The 19,960-nt window shown below is 32.0% G+C and overlaps 7 protein-coding genes across 8 annotated transcripts; 3 read left to right on the top strand and 4 right to left on the bottom strand.

Moving 5' to 3' along the window:
• Positions 1-34: 34 nt before the first annotated feature.
• LOC106713756 (WW domain-binding protein 2) lies at positions 35-3,030 on the bottom strand. The gene is made up of 7 exons (XM_014506606.2): positions 2,841-3,030; positions 2,081-2,255; positions 1,778-1,937; positions 1,240-1,370; positions 829-1,081; positions 437-519; positions 35-190 (listed from the first exon to the last, which is right to left on the bottom strand). Exons 1-7 carry the CDS (start codon positions 2,894-2,896, stop codon positions 143-145), a joined length of 906 nt encoding a protein of 301 aa, XP_014362092.2. The 5' UTR covers positions 2,897-3,030; the 3' UTR covers positions 35-142.
• A 421-nt stretch (positions 3,031-3,451) lies between these two features.
• Positions 3,452-6,891, top strand: LOC106713749 (mismatch repair endonuclease PMS2). 2 transcript variants are annotated; one of them, XM_014506597.2, is made up of 8 exons: positions 3,452-3,579; positions 3,791-3,950; positions 4,121-4,264; positions 4,333-4,534; positions 4,611-6,182; positions 6,285-6,483; positions 6,574-6,723; positions 6,798-6,891. In XM_014506597.2, the coding sequence occupies exons 1-8, from the start codon at positions 3,493-3,495 to the stop codon at positions 6,861-6,863; spliced, it is 2,580 nt and encodes an 859-aa protein (XP_014362083.2). In that variant the 5' UTR covers positions 3,452-3,492; the 3' UTR covers positions 6,864-6,891. The 2 variants fall into 2 exon arrangements, with proteins under 2 accessions (XP_014362083.2, XP_014362084.2); XM_014506598.2 differs by lacking the exon at positions 4,121-4,264.
• Positions 6,892-6,958: 67 nt separating this feature from the next.
• Positions 6,959-10,915, bottom strand: LOC106713753 (glutamate-rich WD repeat-containing protein 1). The gene is made up of 7 exons (XM_014506603.2): positions 10,530-10,915; positions 10,075-10,237; positions 9,600-9,818; positions 8,072-8,208; positions 7,667-7,821; positions 7,247-7,464; positions 6,959-7,096 (listed from the first exon to the last, which is right to left on the bottom strand). Exons 1-7 carry the CDS (start codon positions 10,829-10,831, stop codon positions 6,959-6,961), a joined length of 1,332 nt encoding a protein of 443 aa, XP_014362089.2. The 5' UTR covers positions 10,832-10,915.
• A 493-nt stretch (positions 10,916-11,408) lies between these two features.
• On the top strand, positions 11,409-14,309 carry LOC106713801 (pentatricopeptide repeat-containing protein 1, mitochondrial). The gene is made up of 4 exons (XM_014506663.2): positions 11,409-13,005; positions 13,076-13,242; positions 13,837-14,008; positions 14,088-14,309. Exons 1-4 carry the CDS (start codon positions 11,488-11,490, stop codon positions 14,307-14,309), a joined length of 2,079 nt encoding a protein of 692 aa, XP_014362149.2. The 5' UTR covers positions 11,409-11,487.
• LOC106713802 (eukaryotic translation initiation factor 3 subunit L) lies at positions 14,258-17,594 on the bottom strand. The gene is made up of 10 exons (XM_014506664.2): positions 17,429-17,594; positions 17,235-17,330; positions 17,001-17,165; positions 16,438-16,661; positions 16,149-16,281; positions 15,831-15,971; positions 15,306-15,593; positions 15,039-15,224; positions 14,647-14,880; positions 14,258-14,502 (listed from the first exon to the last, which is right to left on the bottom strand). Exons 1-10 carry the CDS (start codon positions 17,453-17,455, stop codon positions 14,368-14,370), a joined length of 1,629 nt encoding a protein of 542 aa, XP_014362150.2. The 5' UTR covers positions 17,456-17,594; the 3' UTR covers positions 14,258-14,367.
• A 144-nt stretch (positions 17,595-17,738) lies between these two features.
• Positions 17,739-18,735, top strand: LOC106713806 (thioredoxin, mitochondrial). The gene is made up of 2 exons (XM_014506670.2): positions 17,739-18,183; positions 18,402-18,735. Exons 1-2 carry the CDS (start codon positions 17,999-18,001, stop codon positions 18,664-18,666), a joined length of 450 nt encoding a protein of 149 aa, XP_014362156.2. The 5' UTR covers positions 17,739-17,998; the 3' UTR covers positions 18,667-18,735.
• On the bottom strand, positions 18,648-19,860 carry LOC106713805 (uncharacterized protein C7orf50 homolog). The gene has a single exon (XM_014506667.2). The coding sequence runs from the start codon at positions 19,430-19,432 to the stop codon at positions 18,737-18,739; it is 696 nt and encodes a 231-aa protein (XP_014362153.1). The 5' UTR covers positions 19,433-19,860; the 3' UTR covers positions 18,648-18,736.
• Positions 19,861-19,960: the final 100 nt, after the last annotated feature.

The raw sequence follows: 19,960 nt of genomic DNA, 5'->3' as shown, positions 1-19,960 counted from the left end.
AATGCTTAGAAAGCATGAAAACGGAATGTTATTAGAATAGAAACGAAGATATTCGCAGTTTAGCCAAATTTTTTTTATAAATTTTATACGTTTTTGGGTAATGAATAGCAAGTATAGGACATGTGGTAATGTGGACAATGCTTTAGTTTTCTTTCTTTGATGTAGATTCCTGATAAGTCGGCGGTTGATCCTGAAAAAGGTAATATAACGAGTTTATCTACAATACTTTAGTTCAAGATAAAACTGGCCACAGCATAGTTAAAGAATTAAATTCGCGACCCATTTAGACACAAACTTCTTACAGAAAACTGCAAAAAGATGCTAGGATGAAAAGATTTATCTATAATTTAATACGTACAATGATCCTATGACAAGTTTTCGACCTGTTTGCATTCTGAGAGTCGAATGAGATTTAATTTCATTATAATGTACTTACATTGTATGGAGGCGGAACATACGCCGTCTGCGGCTGATTGGGATCATAGTATGCACTTTGAGCAGCCTCCGCAGCTTTTGCATCTGAAATAACATTTACTATTGCAAACAACTCTACTCTCTAAATATTTATAATTCTAAACAACATCAAAGTTTATTCTAAGTTTATTATTTAACATTACTTTATAATTAAATAAATTAAAATACATCGTAAAATACTTGTAGCATTAATGTACAAATATCAAATTTACGTATATTACTAAATTCATAAGAATTAAAAAAAAAAAAACTATTTTATAACAACCTAAATATAAAATACAAATAAACTTTCAAAAACTCTAAATAAACTAAACATTTGTGCATCTGGGTATATATGTTATATTTGGATGTTACCTCGAGAAGACATGCCAGTGGATGGGGCGGGAGCACTGAAGCCACCGGGATATCCGGGCGGAGCGGTGGCATTTCCCGGATATCCGGGTGGCGCTGCTCCGGCTGCGCCCGGGTAACCCGGGGGAGCGCCAGAAGGACTCCCAGCGCCGGAAAAACCGGGGCCAGCCGGGTAAGTGGCACCCGCCACGCCCGGGTATGGAGGTGGATTATTGGAGACAAACACCGAGTTTGGTGGCGGTTGATCTGGGAATGCCTGGACAAAAAGTTTAGCTTAGTATAATATTGCAGATTTATTGTTACACATTGAATGAGTCAAACAAATTCCTGAGGCATTTTCATCTAGTCAGCTGAGAACAAATCATTATTTTTCTATCTAAAATGTTAAGGTCTGATTAAAAATAATATGCTTACGGTGTAAGGCGGCACCCATCCGTAGTAACCCTGAGGAGGCGGGGCGTAGGCGGGGGGAGGCGCGGCGTGCCACGGGCCTGTGGGCGGCATGTACGGCGGCGGCGGAGCGTCCGGCGCGGCGTGACGGGATGCTGAAATTTAATTATTTATATTATTGCCTAATAGGCAGAAGGGTAATGTTTTTGCACGTCTTACTAATATTATAAACGCAAATGTTTGGATGTATGGATGGATGTTTGTTAGAAGTTATCTTCAGAACGGCTCAACGGATCTCGATGAAATTCGGCATAGATGTAGAACATAGTCTAATGGTTAAACATTCATTATGACCTTCTAAAATCTAAACAGTTTACCAGACTTTGAAAAAAATATTATCATTTAGTTAGTATTCTTATTATAGTGTGACAGGGTTGATTTGTACAAAAAAAAATTATATCAAGAAAATGTTTGTTGTTGTTTATTTTTTTTGCTGCAGTTGCAAAGACAGGATGAGTTTATACAAAGTACAAATACTGTGTCATGAATAAGTGGTACTTACCTAAATGTGCAGCTTTAAGCATAGCTTGACCAAATTCAATAGCACCTCCAGATTTGAATGTTAACTTGAATTTCACTTCCCCTATAAAGTTACCATTTGGCTGAGCCCTTACTTTGCCTTTAATGTAATTAGCTGAAAACATGGGTTGTTCAACTGCTACCTAGAGAATAAATGAATAATTAAATTGTAGACATAAATATGAAATATTATTTATTTTTTATAATCTAATTTTTTATAATAATTTCAGCAGAAATATCATAGGAAAGACCAAAAACTTATTACACATGAATAGTAAATACTTACATCCTGCAAAGCTATAAACGGAAAGCTAAATGACCTCATAGCATCAGCTGTATTCTTTGAGTTGTAAATCATGCGATGTGTAGTGAGGTACATGCGACCAGTCTTGGTGCCTTTGAACTCAGGAGTTTCATTTCCATAGAACTCAACAGTGACATTGTCAGAAAATATAATAATACTGAAACAAAATTAAAACATGTAAATAATTTACTAGATTTTTTTCTTGCTTGTTCTTGTTGTTGATGTACCCTTCCATCTAGACTTTTTTAACATTTCATAAATAGTTCAATACTTATATTTAAATAATACAATTAATCAAATATGAAAAAAGATACCAAAATAAAGATATTTTTATAATTAAAAAACAGAGAAATCATTTAAAATAGATTTGCAATCTATTTCACATTTTAATGTTACTAGGAATGAAAAATTGTGAAATCCTTAGGGAAAATTAAGGTAATGAACTTAATGTGTGATGTAACATTTCAATAGGCATGTTTAATTTATTTATTTGGAAAAAGCTTTCTACTGATTCCTTTTTCACTACTTCAGATTAACAGTGATATAATATTACATTTGCTAGATTTATAAGTTGATTGACGTCGAATTTTTAAGGTATTTTTACTAGCCCGCTAATCTATGATTAAAACAAAAAATGGCCATTTATTGCATTGACACTTAATATTTATTTAGAGGTTGTGCAAACATAATCTTTTAAAGTATTTTTGTAAGAATAATGCAAATTTGTTAAAACTTGACTTACCACTCGCCAGCATGTATTAAAACGCCGTGGTCGGCGTGAGCTGTATTTAGAGACATATCAAAATAATTTCACTTCAAATATAATACTGATTATTAAAATAAAAACTAAAACATAAATAAATAGACGCAATTAGCACACAAAAATCTCGAACTTTTCAGTATTCTGTAGAGAATATGACTCATATTAATCAATCATCATTGATAACATAACAATAATGTTGCCACAGTCGGGTAGAAAGAAATTGTGATGAGTAATAAAACAAAATATCTTGGTCATTTTATTTTTTATAATATAAAAATAAAATGCGTTTACTATACAACAGTACAAGTTTATGCATTAATTGTGGTTTTAGTGATATAGATATAGATATAGATAGTTTAAAGAATAATATCTTTAATCAGTGTTTACAAATAGACTTGACATGACACTGTCAAATGCCCAACTTGTCACTGTCATTTGCCAAATTGCCACGGAAATTTTGAAACTTATTATTTTACTGGATTTTAAAAATTTCTTACAAATATTACATTTACTAAGTTAAAATATTAAATAACACGATAGTTTGATGAATAAGTAAATTTTATATTTAATTTTTCCTTTGACGTTCTTTTATATTAAGACATATTTATTTGTAAATGAAAAAACCACAAAAATGGAAGATGATTATAATACAAAACATACGCAAGTTGCTATAAAACCAATAAACAAGGACACAGTTCATAAAATTTGTTCAGGCCAGGTAAATTTTATTTCTCCAAGTCAAGACAAACAAGAGTGACAAGACTTACGTTTATTTCGAAGTGAAGTTAACTGGGCATTTTGCAATTCGAATCCGCCTTGATAGAACTTTTAAAATTGTTTAAATTGTCTTGCTAAAAACAAAACATTGTTAAGTCATATAAATATCATTTTAGTATCTAGACAACTGAATATTTTTTCTTTACTTACAGGTGGTGTTAAGCTTAGCAGTAGCAGTAAAAGAACTTGTAGAAAATTCATTAGATGCGGGTGCTACTAAAATAGATATAAGACTAAAGAATCATGGCATTGACCTCATTGAAGTATCAGATAATGGAACTGGTGTTACTGAAGATAACTTCTCTGCTTTGAGTAAATTTGTTTTTATTTAATTAATTCAATAAACACAAAAATTACATTTTTATCATTTACACAATGATTTTACTAGTGAAATATCTGTATGAAAACAATTATCTCAAACTTATTAAGAAAATTATTTTGACAGTGTAACATTGTATAATTAAAAATCTTGTTATTCACAGCTTTAAAATACCATACATCCAAGTTAACAGACTATTCAGATCTGCTAGGGGTGTCCAGTTTTGGCTTTAGAGGGGAAGCTCTTAGTTCTTTATGTGCATTAGCCAAACTAACTATTACAACAAGACATCAAAGTGCAGACTATGGTAATTATATAACTATTTCCTAAATAATGAGAATAACATTATGTGTAATAATAATTGTTTATTGACAGCAACAAAAATTGAATATGACCATAAAGGAAATATAATAAATAAAACACCATGTTCAAGACAAGTCGGAACAACTGTCACCTTAACAGATTTGTTTTCTTCACTTCCAGTAAGACAGAAAGAATTACATAAGAATTCTAAAAGAGAATTTAATAAAATGACAAGCTTATTATATGCATATTGTTTAATTTCTTTAGGAGTAAAGTAAGTAGCACTAAATTGTTTAATTTTTAAGCTATATTAATTTCAAGTTTTATGTTTTAAATGAAAACTTTTTCAGTATAACATGTAGTAATCAATCTAATTCGAATACCAAATCATTAGTTGTTACAACACAAGGATCAATTTCATATAAAGATAATATAGCATCTGTGTTTGGTGTTAAACAATTAGAAAATCTATTGGACATAAAAACTGAATATGTACCAAACATTAAAGAAAATATTTTTAAAGGTTTATCAGGTGAAGTGAAAATGTCTGAAGAAACTATAAATGTAGAAGATACAGAAATAGATTTGTCTGAAGATTCCAATGATGCTGAGAATAATGAAATTACAAATACTCAAGGTAGCATACAAAGTTCACAAAAATCTCAAGGATACAAAAATGGTTCTCCACCAGTAGAACTAGTTGGATATATATCTACATGTGCTCATGGATGTGGTCGCTCAAGTACTGATCGTCAATTTTATTATGTGAACTCAAGACCTTGTGAACCAACTAAAATTATGAAACTTATAAATGAAATTTATAGACAGTTTAATCCTCATCAATACCCTTTTGTTTTTCTTAATATTGTCTTAGAGAGAACATTAGTAGATGTCAATGTTACACCTGACAAAAGAAAACTATTTTTGGCCAAAGAAAAAGCTATTCTTGATGTAGTCAAATGTTCCATAAGTAAGCTATTCGAAAACATTCCCAGAGTTATGAAACTAGAATCAGCACATTCAATAAGTAATACACAAATTGTACCTGATATTGAACAACCAAGAATTTTTAATTCATTCATGCAGCAGTTTAGTAATAAATCTACAAAATCTGATATTAAAACAAATGGCAGCACTGAAAAAAAGCCTGAACTTAAAAGAAAATCCAACACATTATTAGATTATGCTATATCAAAATCGAAAAGAGTAGAAATCTATCAAAATGTAAATCAAGATGACATAAAACTTTGTGATGAAAATGATGGTAATGCTGAAGTTGAAAATATTATAAATCTTGATCTATACACAACCAGATCCAATAGCAAAGTAAAAATAGAACCTGAAAATAATATTGATGAACAGCCTAGTGATATACCAGCTGAAAATGAAAAACCTGAAGTTATGTATTTGGAATTTTCAAATGAACTACCTAATACACAAATCAGAAATATTTCTGATGTTGTTATTGAAAAATCAAAAACAATTTATTGTAAAACTACAAATACACCTGTAAAGCCTGTACTTGCTCCCACACCTAAAAGTAAAAGGCAAGAAATTGTAACTGACAAAGAAGAACTTGGAAAATATAATAGAAAATCAATAACAATGAAAACATCTATTGATCATGTTACTAAACTAGCAGAAATATACAACAACCAAAAGCAAAAGATTAAACCTGATAAAATAAAGTTCAAAAGTGAAATTAATCCTGTTCACAATAAAAAGTGTGAAGAAGAATTGAGTAGAGAAATATCAAAAGATTCATTTAAAGATATGATTGTTATAGGTCAGTTTAATTTGGGTTTTATAATAACTAGATTAGGTGAAGATCTATTTATTATCGATCAACATGCCACAGATGAAATATATAACTTCGAAACTTTACAAAAAACAACAGAACTTACAAGTCAAAAATTAGTTATGTAAGTAATAATAATAACTACATTCATAGTTAACAAAGCTTGTAAATTAAATCCATTTGATTGTATAGTCGAAATTTTATACCTTATAACCCGTTTTTACAGACCACAACAATTAGAGCTCTCAGGAGTTAATGAAGAAATATTAATGGATAATCTACAAATATTTAAAAAGAATGGATTTACATTTGAAATTAATGAAAACGCTTTACCCACGAAAAGAGTTAAATTATTGACCATTCCAATGTCAAAAAACTGGATCTTTGGCAAAGATGATATTGAAGAACTCTTATTTATGTTGCGTGTGAGTAAACCTTGAATTCAGCCCACTATACTATTGTTTACTTATACATATATATAAGTAATTATATAATAAGTACAATAAAATTTTTAGGAAAATGACTCGGAATACTGCCGGCCAAGTCGTGTGCGTGCAATGTTCGCGTCAAGAGCGTGTAGAAAATCTGTTATGATCGGAACAGCTTTGAGTAAAGCTGATATGAAAGTACTAGTTGATCATATGGCTGATATAGACAAGCCTTGGGTATGAACTTTCTATATAACATTTTTGAATTCATGTAAACTTAATTACTACTTTTATATTATTATTTATTTCAGAATTGTCCGCATGGCAGACCAACAATCCGTCATCTTGTTAATTTAGCGATGGTGCATTCTGAATGAAAAAGGTTTATTTGTTATCAATTGTAAATCATGGTATTAATATTTTTGTAAGAAATGTTGAAATAAAACTATTATATAACTTAATATATTTTATTTTAAACACTTATAGTTTTAAATATATTAAAACCAGTGTGCGCAGTTGTAACAATGACGCCGGGAATTTGTTTATGCCAATGAAGCTCTTTAATTTCAGTCTGCCCTTGATGAATAAATAATAACTGTGGAGGTAGATTCTGTAACAAATAAAATATGATTTATTTAATATTATCATTTATTAAAAATATAAGAATTAACCCCGATCTTATTTAAATTTACTTTAGACAGAATCATTTTTAATAAAAGATTTCAGGCAGACATAAAACATTATAAATTACTCTGCTTACCTTGAGTTCTTCATCAATAACTTCATCATCATCTCTTTCTACTGCCAAGTCCCAGAGAGCGACTTGATTGTCCTCTCCCGCTGAAGCTAAGACGCTTGGCTCTGTCCAGTGCCACTCTACCGATGTTACTGGTGCAGTATGATGCTTAAAGGTACCAACAGGGGAGTTGCTCGTAAAATTCCTCAAGTCCCAAATGTGAAGGAAGCCATCATCACCACCTATGATATAAGCAAATTTTTTTTATCAATTCATAAGTGACAAGTAATTGAAAACATATTGTCATGTAAGTTTGGCAAAAGATATGTGCACATAAGATACCTTTACTACACAAATCAAATCCCTTGTTTGTGTAAAGGCTCATTTATTACATTCACTTTTAAATTGTTATTAAATAATCATTAGGTTCTTATTAGTGCTTACCGCTAGCTATAAATGGTTCCTTGTTATTCCAAGATATAACATTGACATCACTCTGGTGAGCATTCTCAGCAGTCAGCATGCAGGCTTTCTGTGGTCCCGCTCTTGTGTCCCAAATCCGTATTGATTTGTCAACTGAACATGATGCTAATACATTCCTAGAAAATTATGCCCATATGTAAATCTTATAAAACAAACTAGCTTTTTGTGTCCTCTGTTTGGATTTATGTTCTGCTTAGCCACAAAATGAGTTGAAATACGGTTCTCACCATTTTAATTTTGCTTCACAAAGAAATGTAAAAGTTTTGTTAATTATTTTCTATCCACATCAATCTCACATAGACTTATAGTTTGATTATTAGTAACCAATAATCAAGAGTCATTTACATTAAATAAACTGAAATTTACCTTTCATTAGGTGACCATTGAATATCTTCAACTGAGCTTGTGTGACCCACTAAAGGGCGCTGATCTACATTCCATGTCCCACCTTCATTTGGTTTCCAAATATGTATGTCTCGTCTACAATCACCTGTTGCTAGAACCTAGCAAGTGTTAAATATATTAGTACAGAACATTACACACTTTATGATAAACAGAGCTGGGCATTAACTCGTTAATCCGTTAATCGTTAATTAACGAAGTTAACATTTTGCTTAACGGATTAACTTTTAAGTTAACTTCAAAAAGTGTTAACGCTTTTGTTAACTTCCGTTAAACTCAACTTCCGTTAATAAAAGTCCGTTAATCGTTAAATTAGAAACTTGGAGACGTGCTGTCATTTTGTTTAAATTACGTGCCACGCCACGCTCCTAAGTTCAACTATGTTGGGCGACTGTCGGCGACTCGAATGGTGAACGAACGAGTTTATAATTGATATATGTGAAGTTCGCGTGCAAGTGTGATGCATCAGAGCGTCCGGGAAAGACGTGACCAACAGGACAAAATCAAAAGAAGGTTTGAAATACGTAGTATATTTCATTACGAGTATATAAAGCAAGAGTATGTAATAGCCCACATTCCGAACGCTCTTCGTCCCTGCAATACGCCACTTTTTGAGCAACTGTTTTAAAACACTTTTTTACTCATGCTTTTTCTTTATCTTTTCCAAACTCGTGCCTTCTCTTTCCCAACTGTCAAAATAATGTCTATTATAAAGAAAAAACAACCAAGTTTTTACAAAAAAAAATTATTGAAGTTTTTATGATTCATGCAAATATTTCTAAAAAGAAGCTCCTAATTTGTTACAATATCAGATTTAATGATTTGATTCAATGAATTAGGTTAGGTTTCATTTTCATTTCATATCAATAATAATAATCTACTGAAGACTTGGCCGTTTGGGCGTAGTTCCCTTTACCTACCCAGAATGGGTGAAGAAAATAAAAAAAAACTCTGTTTGTATTCTTTTACGGTTGGCGCCATTTTTCAAACATTTTAGTCAGTTGAGTTTATTGTGTTTTTATTATTATATTAAATTGCCTTATTTTTTCCCAACTGTATTAAAAATAGTTGTTTAGTACACGTGCGGAACTGTCATTACAACTTGTTCCCACTGTCAACCCTCACCTTCGGCTGCGCCTCGGCTCGGGTACACATTTGTTGGAACTCTTTGCAATGACAGGCTTTCCGCACTCGTAATGAAATATACTAAAATGCATTCATACTTGTCTCTAATACTTATGTGTTATAGAATGTATAGTCAAATTACTATTTTAAACAAGTGTCGCCACAATAAGAGTGAAATTAGTATGTATAATTTTGGTATGGTTAACTGTTAACGATTAACTTTAACTTGCGTTAAATTTTCGAGAATTTAACGCTTTAACGAAGTTAATTTTTTAATTAACGAATTAACGATTAACGAAGTTAACTTTTCGATTAACTGTGCCCACCTGTGATGATAAAGATCTTAATCAAAATAATGTATACCTACACCTAGTTCTGTAGGACACCAATCAATGCCAAATCCTTCTTGTTGGTGTCCATTGAAAGAGTAGAGTGGCTTTACTGGTGTTGTTACATTACTAAGGTTGTATCTCTCTAGAAGTATTGGATCATCAACGGCTTGTAGCTGCTGTGTTATATTCCACACATTCACCACACCCAGTTCTGACCAACTTGCAGCTAAAACCGAATTCCTAAAATTTGTTGTCTGAAAAAATAAACAAATTATCTTCCACTTTATCTTTTAGTTACTTATATTGGTATCTTGATTCATTTTTATAAACTTATGTTGCTACAAAACTTTCCTATTAGTATCCAAACAATCCTAGATCGTAATATTTTTCTAATGCATGTACATTCCATTGTGATCATCTGTTACTAAAACAGCTGCATAAAGTGAAGAGTGAGGAAATATAATATTGTAGTCAGTCAAGTTTTTTTTTAAGTGTTAAGTGGTTACATACCCTTATCCTGGTAACACAGCCTTCATGCTTAATAAATGCAAATGTCATATTAGGTTTCTTTTCTTCATCTTCTTCCTCATCTTCATCATCCTCATCATCTGACTCTTGGTCCTCATCTAGTTTTGTTGTGGAATGAAGATTTGACATTTTCATTACAATGACACTGTGAAATATAGCAATAAACCAAAATAGTAAATATTCAAACATTTTTCTATGTAAATTTTTAAATAAAGAAAAATTCAATCATTGATTAAGAGTATTCAGAAATTCAAAATACTTTTTCTAATTTGACTAATTTATGAATACCCACACCAATATCAAATTTAATATTATTTTACTATTGTTTATCTATTGTTTAGTAATTCAGAATTTAATTGAATATTAAAATTAAAATAAACTGAGTACCCAGCACGAATCCTCATAAATATAAAACAATACTATAAACATTCCCTTACTTATTAAGATGTACACTAGAAGCCTGCGTTCCAGCGACCATATAGGCAGTCATGGGATATTCAGTTCTATCACTGCCTAAATTATCCGTAACTATGTCGAAGCTAAGACACGGTGCGCCCGTCTGAGCTTGATGTAACATCACATATGCTGACTGGTCACAAACTAGATGTTCGTCTTCTTTTAGTGGCTGACCGGGAAGATATGTTTTTGGACCATTCTCTTCATCTTCAGCCATTTCTTCTTCTTCATTTTCACTACTCGAAGAACTTGCCTCCATATCTTCTACGTTATCGTCAGACATGATTGCTCAAAGTTTCAGAACGAAATAATACAATAATGAATAAAACTATTTTCTATTTTCTTCAATACCATGCGGGCCATGCGACAAATGTCAAATCAAATGAAGTTAATTGTCAATGTCACTTAAAATTTTTGTGTTCAGTTCGAAAACCTTCACAACCTCCAACCTCCTTTTGTCTTGGTTTTTAAATTAAATAGGATTAAAATATTTAAGCTAAACAGGATTCATAGATTCGCACTACTGCTACCTGTTTATTGTTTTATGTCTATAAAGTACTTTTACATTGCGGAGGTAAAATAATCTGCATCTAAATATTTAAACACTGCGCACGCGCACTGCACTGTGGTAAACAAACACCTGTCAAATTAAGTTTAGGTTACTTTGAACCAGAATAAATAATATTTTTATTGATTATTAAATATAAGAACGATTAAAAATTGTTTTTTCTGTGGTAGTGAATTATAAATAACAGGATTTTTCCACGACAGACTTTTAGGCATAGGCAAGGATTTGTGAAAAAGTGATTTGAATATTGCATTTACATCGTCTTTATCGACGTTTTTTTTTTTAATGTAAACGAATATGCGTATATAAATACATGAACACTCAAAACGTATAATTTTAATGCAAAATCTTGTTGAAAGCTGTTGTTCAATATGGCACTTTTAAAAATGTATAGTCTAAGAAATATTCGAGTAAATTTTAAAAGATTTGACTTTTCAATTTATAAACATTATGCCTCCGCTTCAAAAACAATGGATGAAAATAGATTGAAACAAGTGCCTAAAACTGAAGCAAATTTGAAATTTATCGAGGATCCCGATACCTTTGGCACTTTGTCAACTAAATTTAAAAGTACATCTAATGATGTGCTAGAAGATGAAGGAGATATAAAAGAGCACGAGTTTCTTGAAAAAGTCCCTCTACCAAGCCAAAAGTTAACTATTAAACAGTATGCTGATCTTATAAAACAATATATAAAACATAAACGTCTTAAAGAAGCCATAGACATATTAGAAGTAAGAATGTTAAAAGAAGATAGAGTTAAGCCAGAAAATTATATCTACAATATCTTAATAGGAGCCTGTGCAGATGTAGGGTATACCAAAAAGGCATTTAAACTATTCAATGATATGAAAAGAAGAGCTCTTAAACCTACCGGTGATACATATACCTGTTTGTTTGAAGCCTGTATTAATAGTCCCTGGCCTTTGGATGGTTTGAAGAATGCAAAGCACTTAAGAGAACTAATGATAGAGAAAGGTGTGGAACCAAATATCACAAACTACAATGTAATGATTAAAGCTTTCGGTAGGTGTGGTGATCTTCCAATGGCTTTTAAAATTGTAGATGAAATGATGTCAAAGAAAATTAAAATAAGAGTTCATACTTTCAATCATCTTCTACATGCTTGTATCAATGATAAAGAGCATGGTTTGAGACATGCTCTTCTTGTATGGAGAAAAATGTTGAGTATGAGAGAGAAACCAAATGTTTACACATTCAATTTAATGCTGAAATGTGTTAAAGATTGCAATTTGGGATCTACAGATGATATTAAAACTTTAATTGAAGCAATTCAAGAACAAGTAATGATTGATTTGAGTAGAGTGAACAGAATACAGATAGAATCAAATAAAAATGTCAAATGTATTGAAAATTCAATATTGGAAAACCAAGAGATAGAAAAAAAATCTATAGCTCAAACTTGTGATGAATCAATAGACAATCATGAAGAGGTAGATTTAGAAGATCAAAATTTTGTTCCTAGTGGTGGAACAAGTAAAGAAATAACTATTGTAAAAAATCAAAACTCAATTACTTTACTTCCAAAAGAATATAAAAAAACCCAAAGTGAAAAGAGGACAGTTCCCAACTTACTATCAAAGTTCTTACAATTAAATCAGGTGTTATCTCTTCAAGAAGTTGAAACATTGCAAGATAAATTTGCAATTGTTGGCGGGCAAGAAGATTTTCTCAAAGAAATGGAGGCACTATCAGTAAAACCTGATGTTAAAACATTCACACAAATGTTACCTTTAATAGATGAAAGTAGGGAATGTGAAATACAAATAATTGAAAAAATGAAATCTTTAAATGTAAAACCAGATATAGATTTTTATAACATGCTTATTAAGAAAAGATGTTTAAGAATGGACTATGATGGTGCATTTGTAAGTATAAATGTAACCAGGCTTCCTTAATTAATGATAATTTCTTATTCTACACTTTTGTATTTTTCAGCTCATTAAAGAATTAATAGAAAATGAAGTTAAAAATTGCAAAAAAAGTTATCAACGCAGAAAAGCTATAAAATCTAACATCTTGACATATGGCGTGTTGGCGATGGCCTGTAAAACTAAAGAAAATGCTAAAAAATTATTTAATGAAATGAAGGAGAAACAACTGAAGTAAGATTATGTTTAATTCTATTAAAATTAATATAGTGACATCTCTATTAGTTGTATGGGCTCGATTTTTCCGCAACTGCACAACTAGTGCGTATATTGTGTGTGAGCAGGACCAGGAGTCTCTCTAAACCAGAGGTGTCAAACTCAATTTTGCAGAGGGCTATATATTAAATTTTGAATTCGTAGGTGGGCCAGTTTGAAAATAAAATAATTGAACTGAATTATTATAACATTTTATTTATTAAATTAGAATCGAATTAAATCTAAAAGCTCTAAAAAACATTGCAATCGCGGGCCGTATCTTTACCATGACTCCTCTAGTCATCTAACTTTCTGAAAAACCCAACAACCCCATGTTGTTGGTAATCTCGACAATCCAATACATTTTACCCTGTGACATCGCTAAAGAGTTCATATAAGAGATGTATCTCTATAAGATGAGCCATATTAGAAGGTATCTCCAGAACTGCTCAAGGCATTTTAGTGAAATTTGGAAGAACCATATTTTTTTTCTGCGCGGATAGAGTCCCAGGCAAGAGCTAGTTAGTATTAACATAAGCTGTTGTATTAAATATGATATTTTGTTTGTTTCAGAATTAATATTGAAATTTTAGGAACATTACTCAGACATGGTACCGTACAATTGAAATTTTCTTATGTTTTGTACATCATGGATATTGTAAAGCAGGAGAATCTGAGACCAAATGAAGTGATTTTAAAACATTTAGAAGCTTTCCATGATAAATGTGTCAATATTTTACGTAAGGTAAAATATTTTTTTTTACTTTGAGCTTGAATCTTTGAATTATTTTCTCTTTAGTTTTATGAATGACTATATTTTTCAGAATGAAACAAATACAAATGAAAGTTTGTCTAGGGCTTGCAAAAGTTTTCTCAGCAAATATAAAACATGGCTAAAAGATATACACATAGAAGAGGAACATCCTTGGAAACAATTTATGGAACCACATCCTGAAACTGTACAAAGGGAAAACATTGAAATAAAAGAACCGAAAAAGTTTTATAAAAGAAATCGACAATTTATTCGTTATGCTCCAAGAGTTTGAAATACAAACTGGTACTAAATATAATGTTTATTTATTTCAATACAAAATATTGGACTTCCTATATTTTAATATGGTGCAATTTTCGGTTCAGCTCTTCAAACTTAAGCAGCTTACGGATGAAGAAGTCGCCATAGCGGTGAGCCACCTTGGTGTCGGCAATGTGGATCATGTCATTGTCAATATAGAAATCCAACTGCAACAAAATATTTTAATTTAACATTTTTCATAATTTAAAAAACAACATTATTAAAAAAAAAGTCAAATTCAGTGTACTTGCGCTTATTAGTAATTGTTTTTAATAAAAAGCTGAATTTAAATCTGGATTGTGAATACCCACCTCAGAACCGCTCTGGAACTTTCCATCAAGTCCACTGGGGCCCTTGGTCCAGACAACATTCTTCATCTTGTGCTTGAAGCAGAGCAGGTGTATGGCGAGGGCGGCGTGCTCGCGAGCCGCGTCCCGCTCGCTGCCGCGCGCCGCTGACATGAAGGCCGCCAACTTAGCCAATGGCAAGGTCGTGTACAGCTTTAGGTAAGACCTTATTGTTGGCAGCATCTTTTGTTGACGTACCTGTATGCGAAAAAAAAATGTCAACCGCGAAATAAAGCCATAACAATCTAGTAAAGGTTATAAGTTTGAAAGGGATGGCAATATTGTTGTAGTACAGAGGTTACTATGATGGAGAATATCTGTTAATAAAAAAAAAAACTAGAAATTTATTACTTCACCTCATCCATGAAGACTTGAGTCTGGTGCTTAACGGCATCACGGCTGTAGTTGGAGCCGGGCTCGATGGGCGGCGGACATGGCGACAAGAACTTGGGACACGCAAACGTGAAGCAGCTCTCGAACTCGCTCATCTCGCCATACTGCATCTTGTACATCTTTTCATGGTAATTCTTCTCACGGAGCACCTAGTAAATTAATATTAATTGTAAAATCACCAATTCAAAAGCTACACATGGCTCTTTTACTATAAAAAACAAAGGTGGTACCTGCTGTATAGACTCGTCTACACATTGGGGATGGAGAACCAGACAAATAGCCAGAAGATGGTACATCTGATCAGTCTGCTTATTGATCTGATCATTCTGGTAGGAGCGAGCCGAGAACAGTTGCTTTGTGCGCTGGATGTAAAGCAGCGCAGACGACAGCGTGCGGATGGCATCGGAATATCGACGCATCATCATGTAAGCAAAGCCTACATAATAAGATGTAGATATCTGGCATGCAGGTACATGAGAGTACTGGGATTTCTTGTGCAGCTCTATGTTTTCCAACACCTGGAATATAACAGTTAAGATTATAAATAACATTGATTTTTTTATTCATGAGAAGAACTAGACCTACAATATTTTATTCACAATTAATACACACATGTGTACTATACATCTTTTAATTGGGTTTTGTGTGTATTGAACACAATTATTCTTATACAATAATCGTTTAAGCTTTCTATTAGTGGATAATTTAACAAAATATTATGAATAACTTATTAGCATTGTTGTTTCAATATTTACCTTAATAGCTTGATAATAATCCCCGAGCAAGGAATGAAGACGGAGTAGACCCACAAGAGAGAAATATCCCAACATCTTGTACAGGGAATGACGTCCAAATTCCCCGGCTACTGAATCCGGATCGCCACCGGATGCGTAAACCTGCATATATTATTTAAAAAAAATTACAAATACACAAAAATAAAACTATGCGACCAATGCACCAAAATTATTGAATTTGTTTTAATAAGAGACAAAGGTAAATGAGTCACAAACTATGTAATTATAAATAGTAATATTTTAATGTCTCCATTTTAAAATAAATTATGTCAATGTTACCTCAAGTTGTCTCTTGATGTTAGACTTGTCAACAAGAGAGTGAAGAACATTGAGAATGCAAAGAACATTCCACGCTTTGTTCTCAGTATTGAGAGTTTCAATTTCAGCTTGACTTAATTTTGAGGTTCTAGACCTGAAATTTACATATGTTCAATGAAGTCATACATAGTCTCCACAACTTTTAAATTCATATAGGTTAAGTTTAAGTGTGTTGTAATGTTAAAAACTTTGTTTTCTTAGTTTAGTTTTAGTTTAATATCAGCAAATATGAAAGTTGAAAGTATTATACCTGTACTGGGCGAATGATTGAAATTGATAAACAAATTCATCAACAAGCTCCCACAGCCACTGGTCAGGTAACTCCAGAGGCACAGGAGTCTCTGCAGACAGGATATAGTTGAACAGGTCACAGTAATTGTAGAATGAATGGAATCGCTGCTCAGGTTTGGGACCTCCTGGCACTCTGGAGTAAATGTCCCTATAGTACAATTCTTTGTACAAGATCATGAATATCTACAAAGAAATAATGTTATTGAAACAGCTGAATACATATTCAATTAGAACTATTCAGATTTTCAAATATCTTCAGTTTCGAAAATCCAAAATCAATATAAATTGCTACACAGTACATAATTTGTTGTGTAGCAGTATGTTAAGGGATGTAGGGAGAGAATACTGCGTAGTGTAGATAACCTTGTGCCACCAAAAAGACTTACTTTTCCCTACACAATTATCATTTCTCATTAAAATACTGTACAGTTTCATCTTAAAGTTACTGTATTTAAACAAATAAATCAGGATAATAAAAAACATTTGATTGATTTGTAAATCTTGGGCAATGTTTCAACTTACATGATCATTATCCACAATAGGAGCAACTTCACTCTCATCAGGCCATGGAGAATTTTCAAAGTACTGCTCCGTGAGCTTAGGAAAGGTATTTTCATACAAGTTCAAAATTTCAAATGTTACGCCTTCTGTTATCATATTGCGAAAGTAAACAAGAAACTTCTTGACCTGCAAAAATTTATCTTGTACCAATGAAACAATTCATAAAATATACAAATATTTACAACTAAAGCTTACCATTTCGGGCATTTTGTAATAGGAACGATCGTACTCCAAATCATATTGAGGGTCTCCTGTGTGAGGTTCATAGTCACCATAGGATTCGTAACCTCCCTGAAAGGGAATGTATAGGAAAAGGTTAACGCCACGACAAATTTTGACATGTAACTAACCAATATCTAAAGTATGTGTTGTAAATGCACTTAACTTACCTCGTTATAATCATCACTAGAATACATTGTAGTATCTGTTTTTGACTTAATTGTACATTTGAAAATAACTCTTAATGCAAATTGACTTCGCCGACTTCGATATTTAGCCAGCAAAGCGCTTTGAAAAGACAGCAAGAAAGAATAGAGTATAGAGTTACGTGCTCTTTGCTCTTTGGAAATAGAGTTTTTATAGAGCGTGGTTAGATTAAAAATTATCCATTTTGAATTAAAAAAAAAAAAAACTAGGAACACTAAACCAATTTAATGGTGACTTGGTTATAAAATGAGATGAAGAGACCATTTGCGGGAAAATCATGAAACAGTTCTATAGTAAAGGTTAAAGAATTTGTGAAGAAAAGAAGAGTCATTTTCAAGTTTCAAATAATATAAAAAATAAACTAGGAGAAAAAGAAAAGAAACGAAAACGCTGTCAGCTGTAGCCTGTAGGTGTCATCTGTCACCAAATCCAAAATCCATATCTGAAGAAGACAGTGTTGTAAAATATTACAATAAAGAAAAGGGCCAAAATAGTTGTGAAATTTTGCATCACTCTAAAATACCGCACAGAAAATGTTTGCCAGAAAAATAACTAACGTTTTCGTCCGTAATTCATTTATAGGCCAATCAACAAAACTTTACCGTAATATTTCAATTACGACTGTAAATCATGACATCGTTAAAATACAAAGCACAGATGATTTTAAGGAAAAAGTAATAAACAGCAAGGTCCCAGTTGTTGTCGATTTCTTTGCTACGTAAGTTGTCATTAAAGTACATCAATTTGATAAAATTCGCATTTATCTTTACATGTTAGTTAAAATATTACGCAATTATAACTATTGAGCAAAATCTAATAAGAATCACTTGTATATTAATATAAATGTATTCCAAAACAAATTATATCTGAAATTGTGTGTGATTTTTTGTTTTAATCTTCATTAGTCTGTAAATTTTTTATTTTTTATCATTCTAGGTGGTGCAATCCTTGCAGGCTGTTAACACCACGGCTAGAATCAATTATTTCTGAAAACAAGGGCAAAGTAGTCTTGGCCAAAGTGGACATTGATGAACAAACTGATTTAGCTCTAGACTATGAAGTGAGCTCTGTACCTGTCCTTATTGCTATGAAGGATGGTAAAGTTCAGCATCGTCTAGTTGGATTACAGGACACCGACAAATTGAGGAAGTGGATTGAACAATTTACAAATGAAGAATCTAAAGCCAAAGTTAAGGCATAAATTAGTTGTTGTACTTGTTGTTGAAATATCTATGTAGTTGGTGGAATAAATTAAAATAAAACAAAGTTGACTATTCTTCTAGGCATTGTATTAAACTCCTAGCTCTTTTATAAACAATATCTTCAGGCTTCTTTACAGCTGCATTCTCCGAGTCTTCAGTTTCAGTATTGTTCTCTTCATTGTTTTGTGATTCTGTCCAATCATCCATTTCCTTAATAACTTTATTTGCATCAGCCAACAGCATATTTCTTATATTACCTTTTGCAGATTCAAAATACTCAAGTAGTATTGGCCATGAGGCATCTGGTACTAAGTTTTGAGAAAACTTATTCTTAAAAAGCCAAACTTGTTTTGCTTTCATAAATTTCCAGTTTGATTTATCATGTTTCCACTGTGATAAATAATTAAGGCATTGTGATTTTAGCTGACCTTTAGCTTGTGCCTCCGCTGCAGCTTGCCTTTCGGCATGCTTTTCTTTTTTCATTTGGCGTATAGACTTTTTGTTTTTCTTATCTGAAGATTCTGTTGGTTGGGGCATTTTCTTTTTTTTCGATCTTTTTTGTCTAAGGTCTGTATCCAAATTTTCATCATTAGTTTCGCTATTAACATGTTTTCTTTTTTGTGATTGCTTTTCTACATCTCTGTTATCTTCAATATCATCAACTTGGACATTGTTTTTTTCTGTATTTACGTCCTCGTTGTAAATAGCTTTTCCATCTATATCTTGACTTTTGTTTTTGCTCTTGTTTTTTTTCTTACCACCCATTTTATGTCTATACTTAATTTAATGTGTTTTTACTTAACCTTATCTCAGAGTGTAATGTGCTAATGACATATTGTTTATTATAAGATTTGAGGTTATATGAAATGTCAATGTCAAAATTAAAATTCTGTAAATACGGTTATTTTTACGCATTTAAATGAACCTGAAACAAGAACATTTCTTAAAAAATCATAAACTGGGTAAAGTATCGATTTAGATATTCGGTAAAAATCGAATGGAAAGCAAGACGTAGCTATACTTGTTTATGTTGTTCAGATATAATTAATTACATTATTATAGAACCAGTACTACGGTTTCCCAAAAGATATCTAAAGGCATCGTTACTTACGTACGAAAATCAGATCCAATCCGAACTTAGATTTCTAAAAAAACCAAAGCTCCTCTATTAGTATTTTCAGTATTCTCAGTTTTCGTAAATGTTTAAATTAACATTGTATGTTTAAATTCATGAAAATGTGTTTTATTTTGTAAACTTTCACCACATGGTCACCCAGCTGTCGCAATTTTTGG

This window comes from Papilio machaon, chromosome 12 (genome assembly GCF_912999745.1).
Source record: "Papilio machaon chromosome 12, ilPapMach1.1, whole genome shotgun sequence".
NCBI classification, from domain to species: Eukaryota; Metazoa; Arthropoda; class Insecta; order Lepidoptera; family Papilionidae; genus Papilio; species Papilio machaon.
The sequence above is the reverse complement of the archived record's forward strand: the minus strand, read 5'-3'. Positions and strand labels throughout refer to the sequence as shown.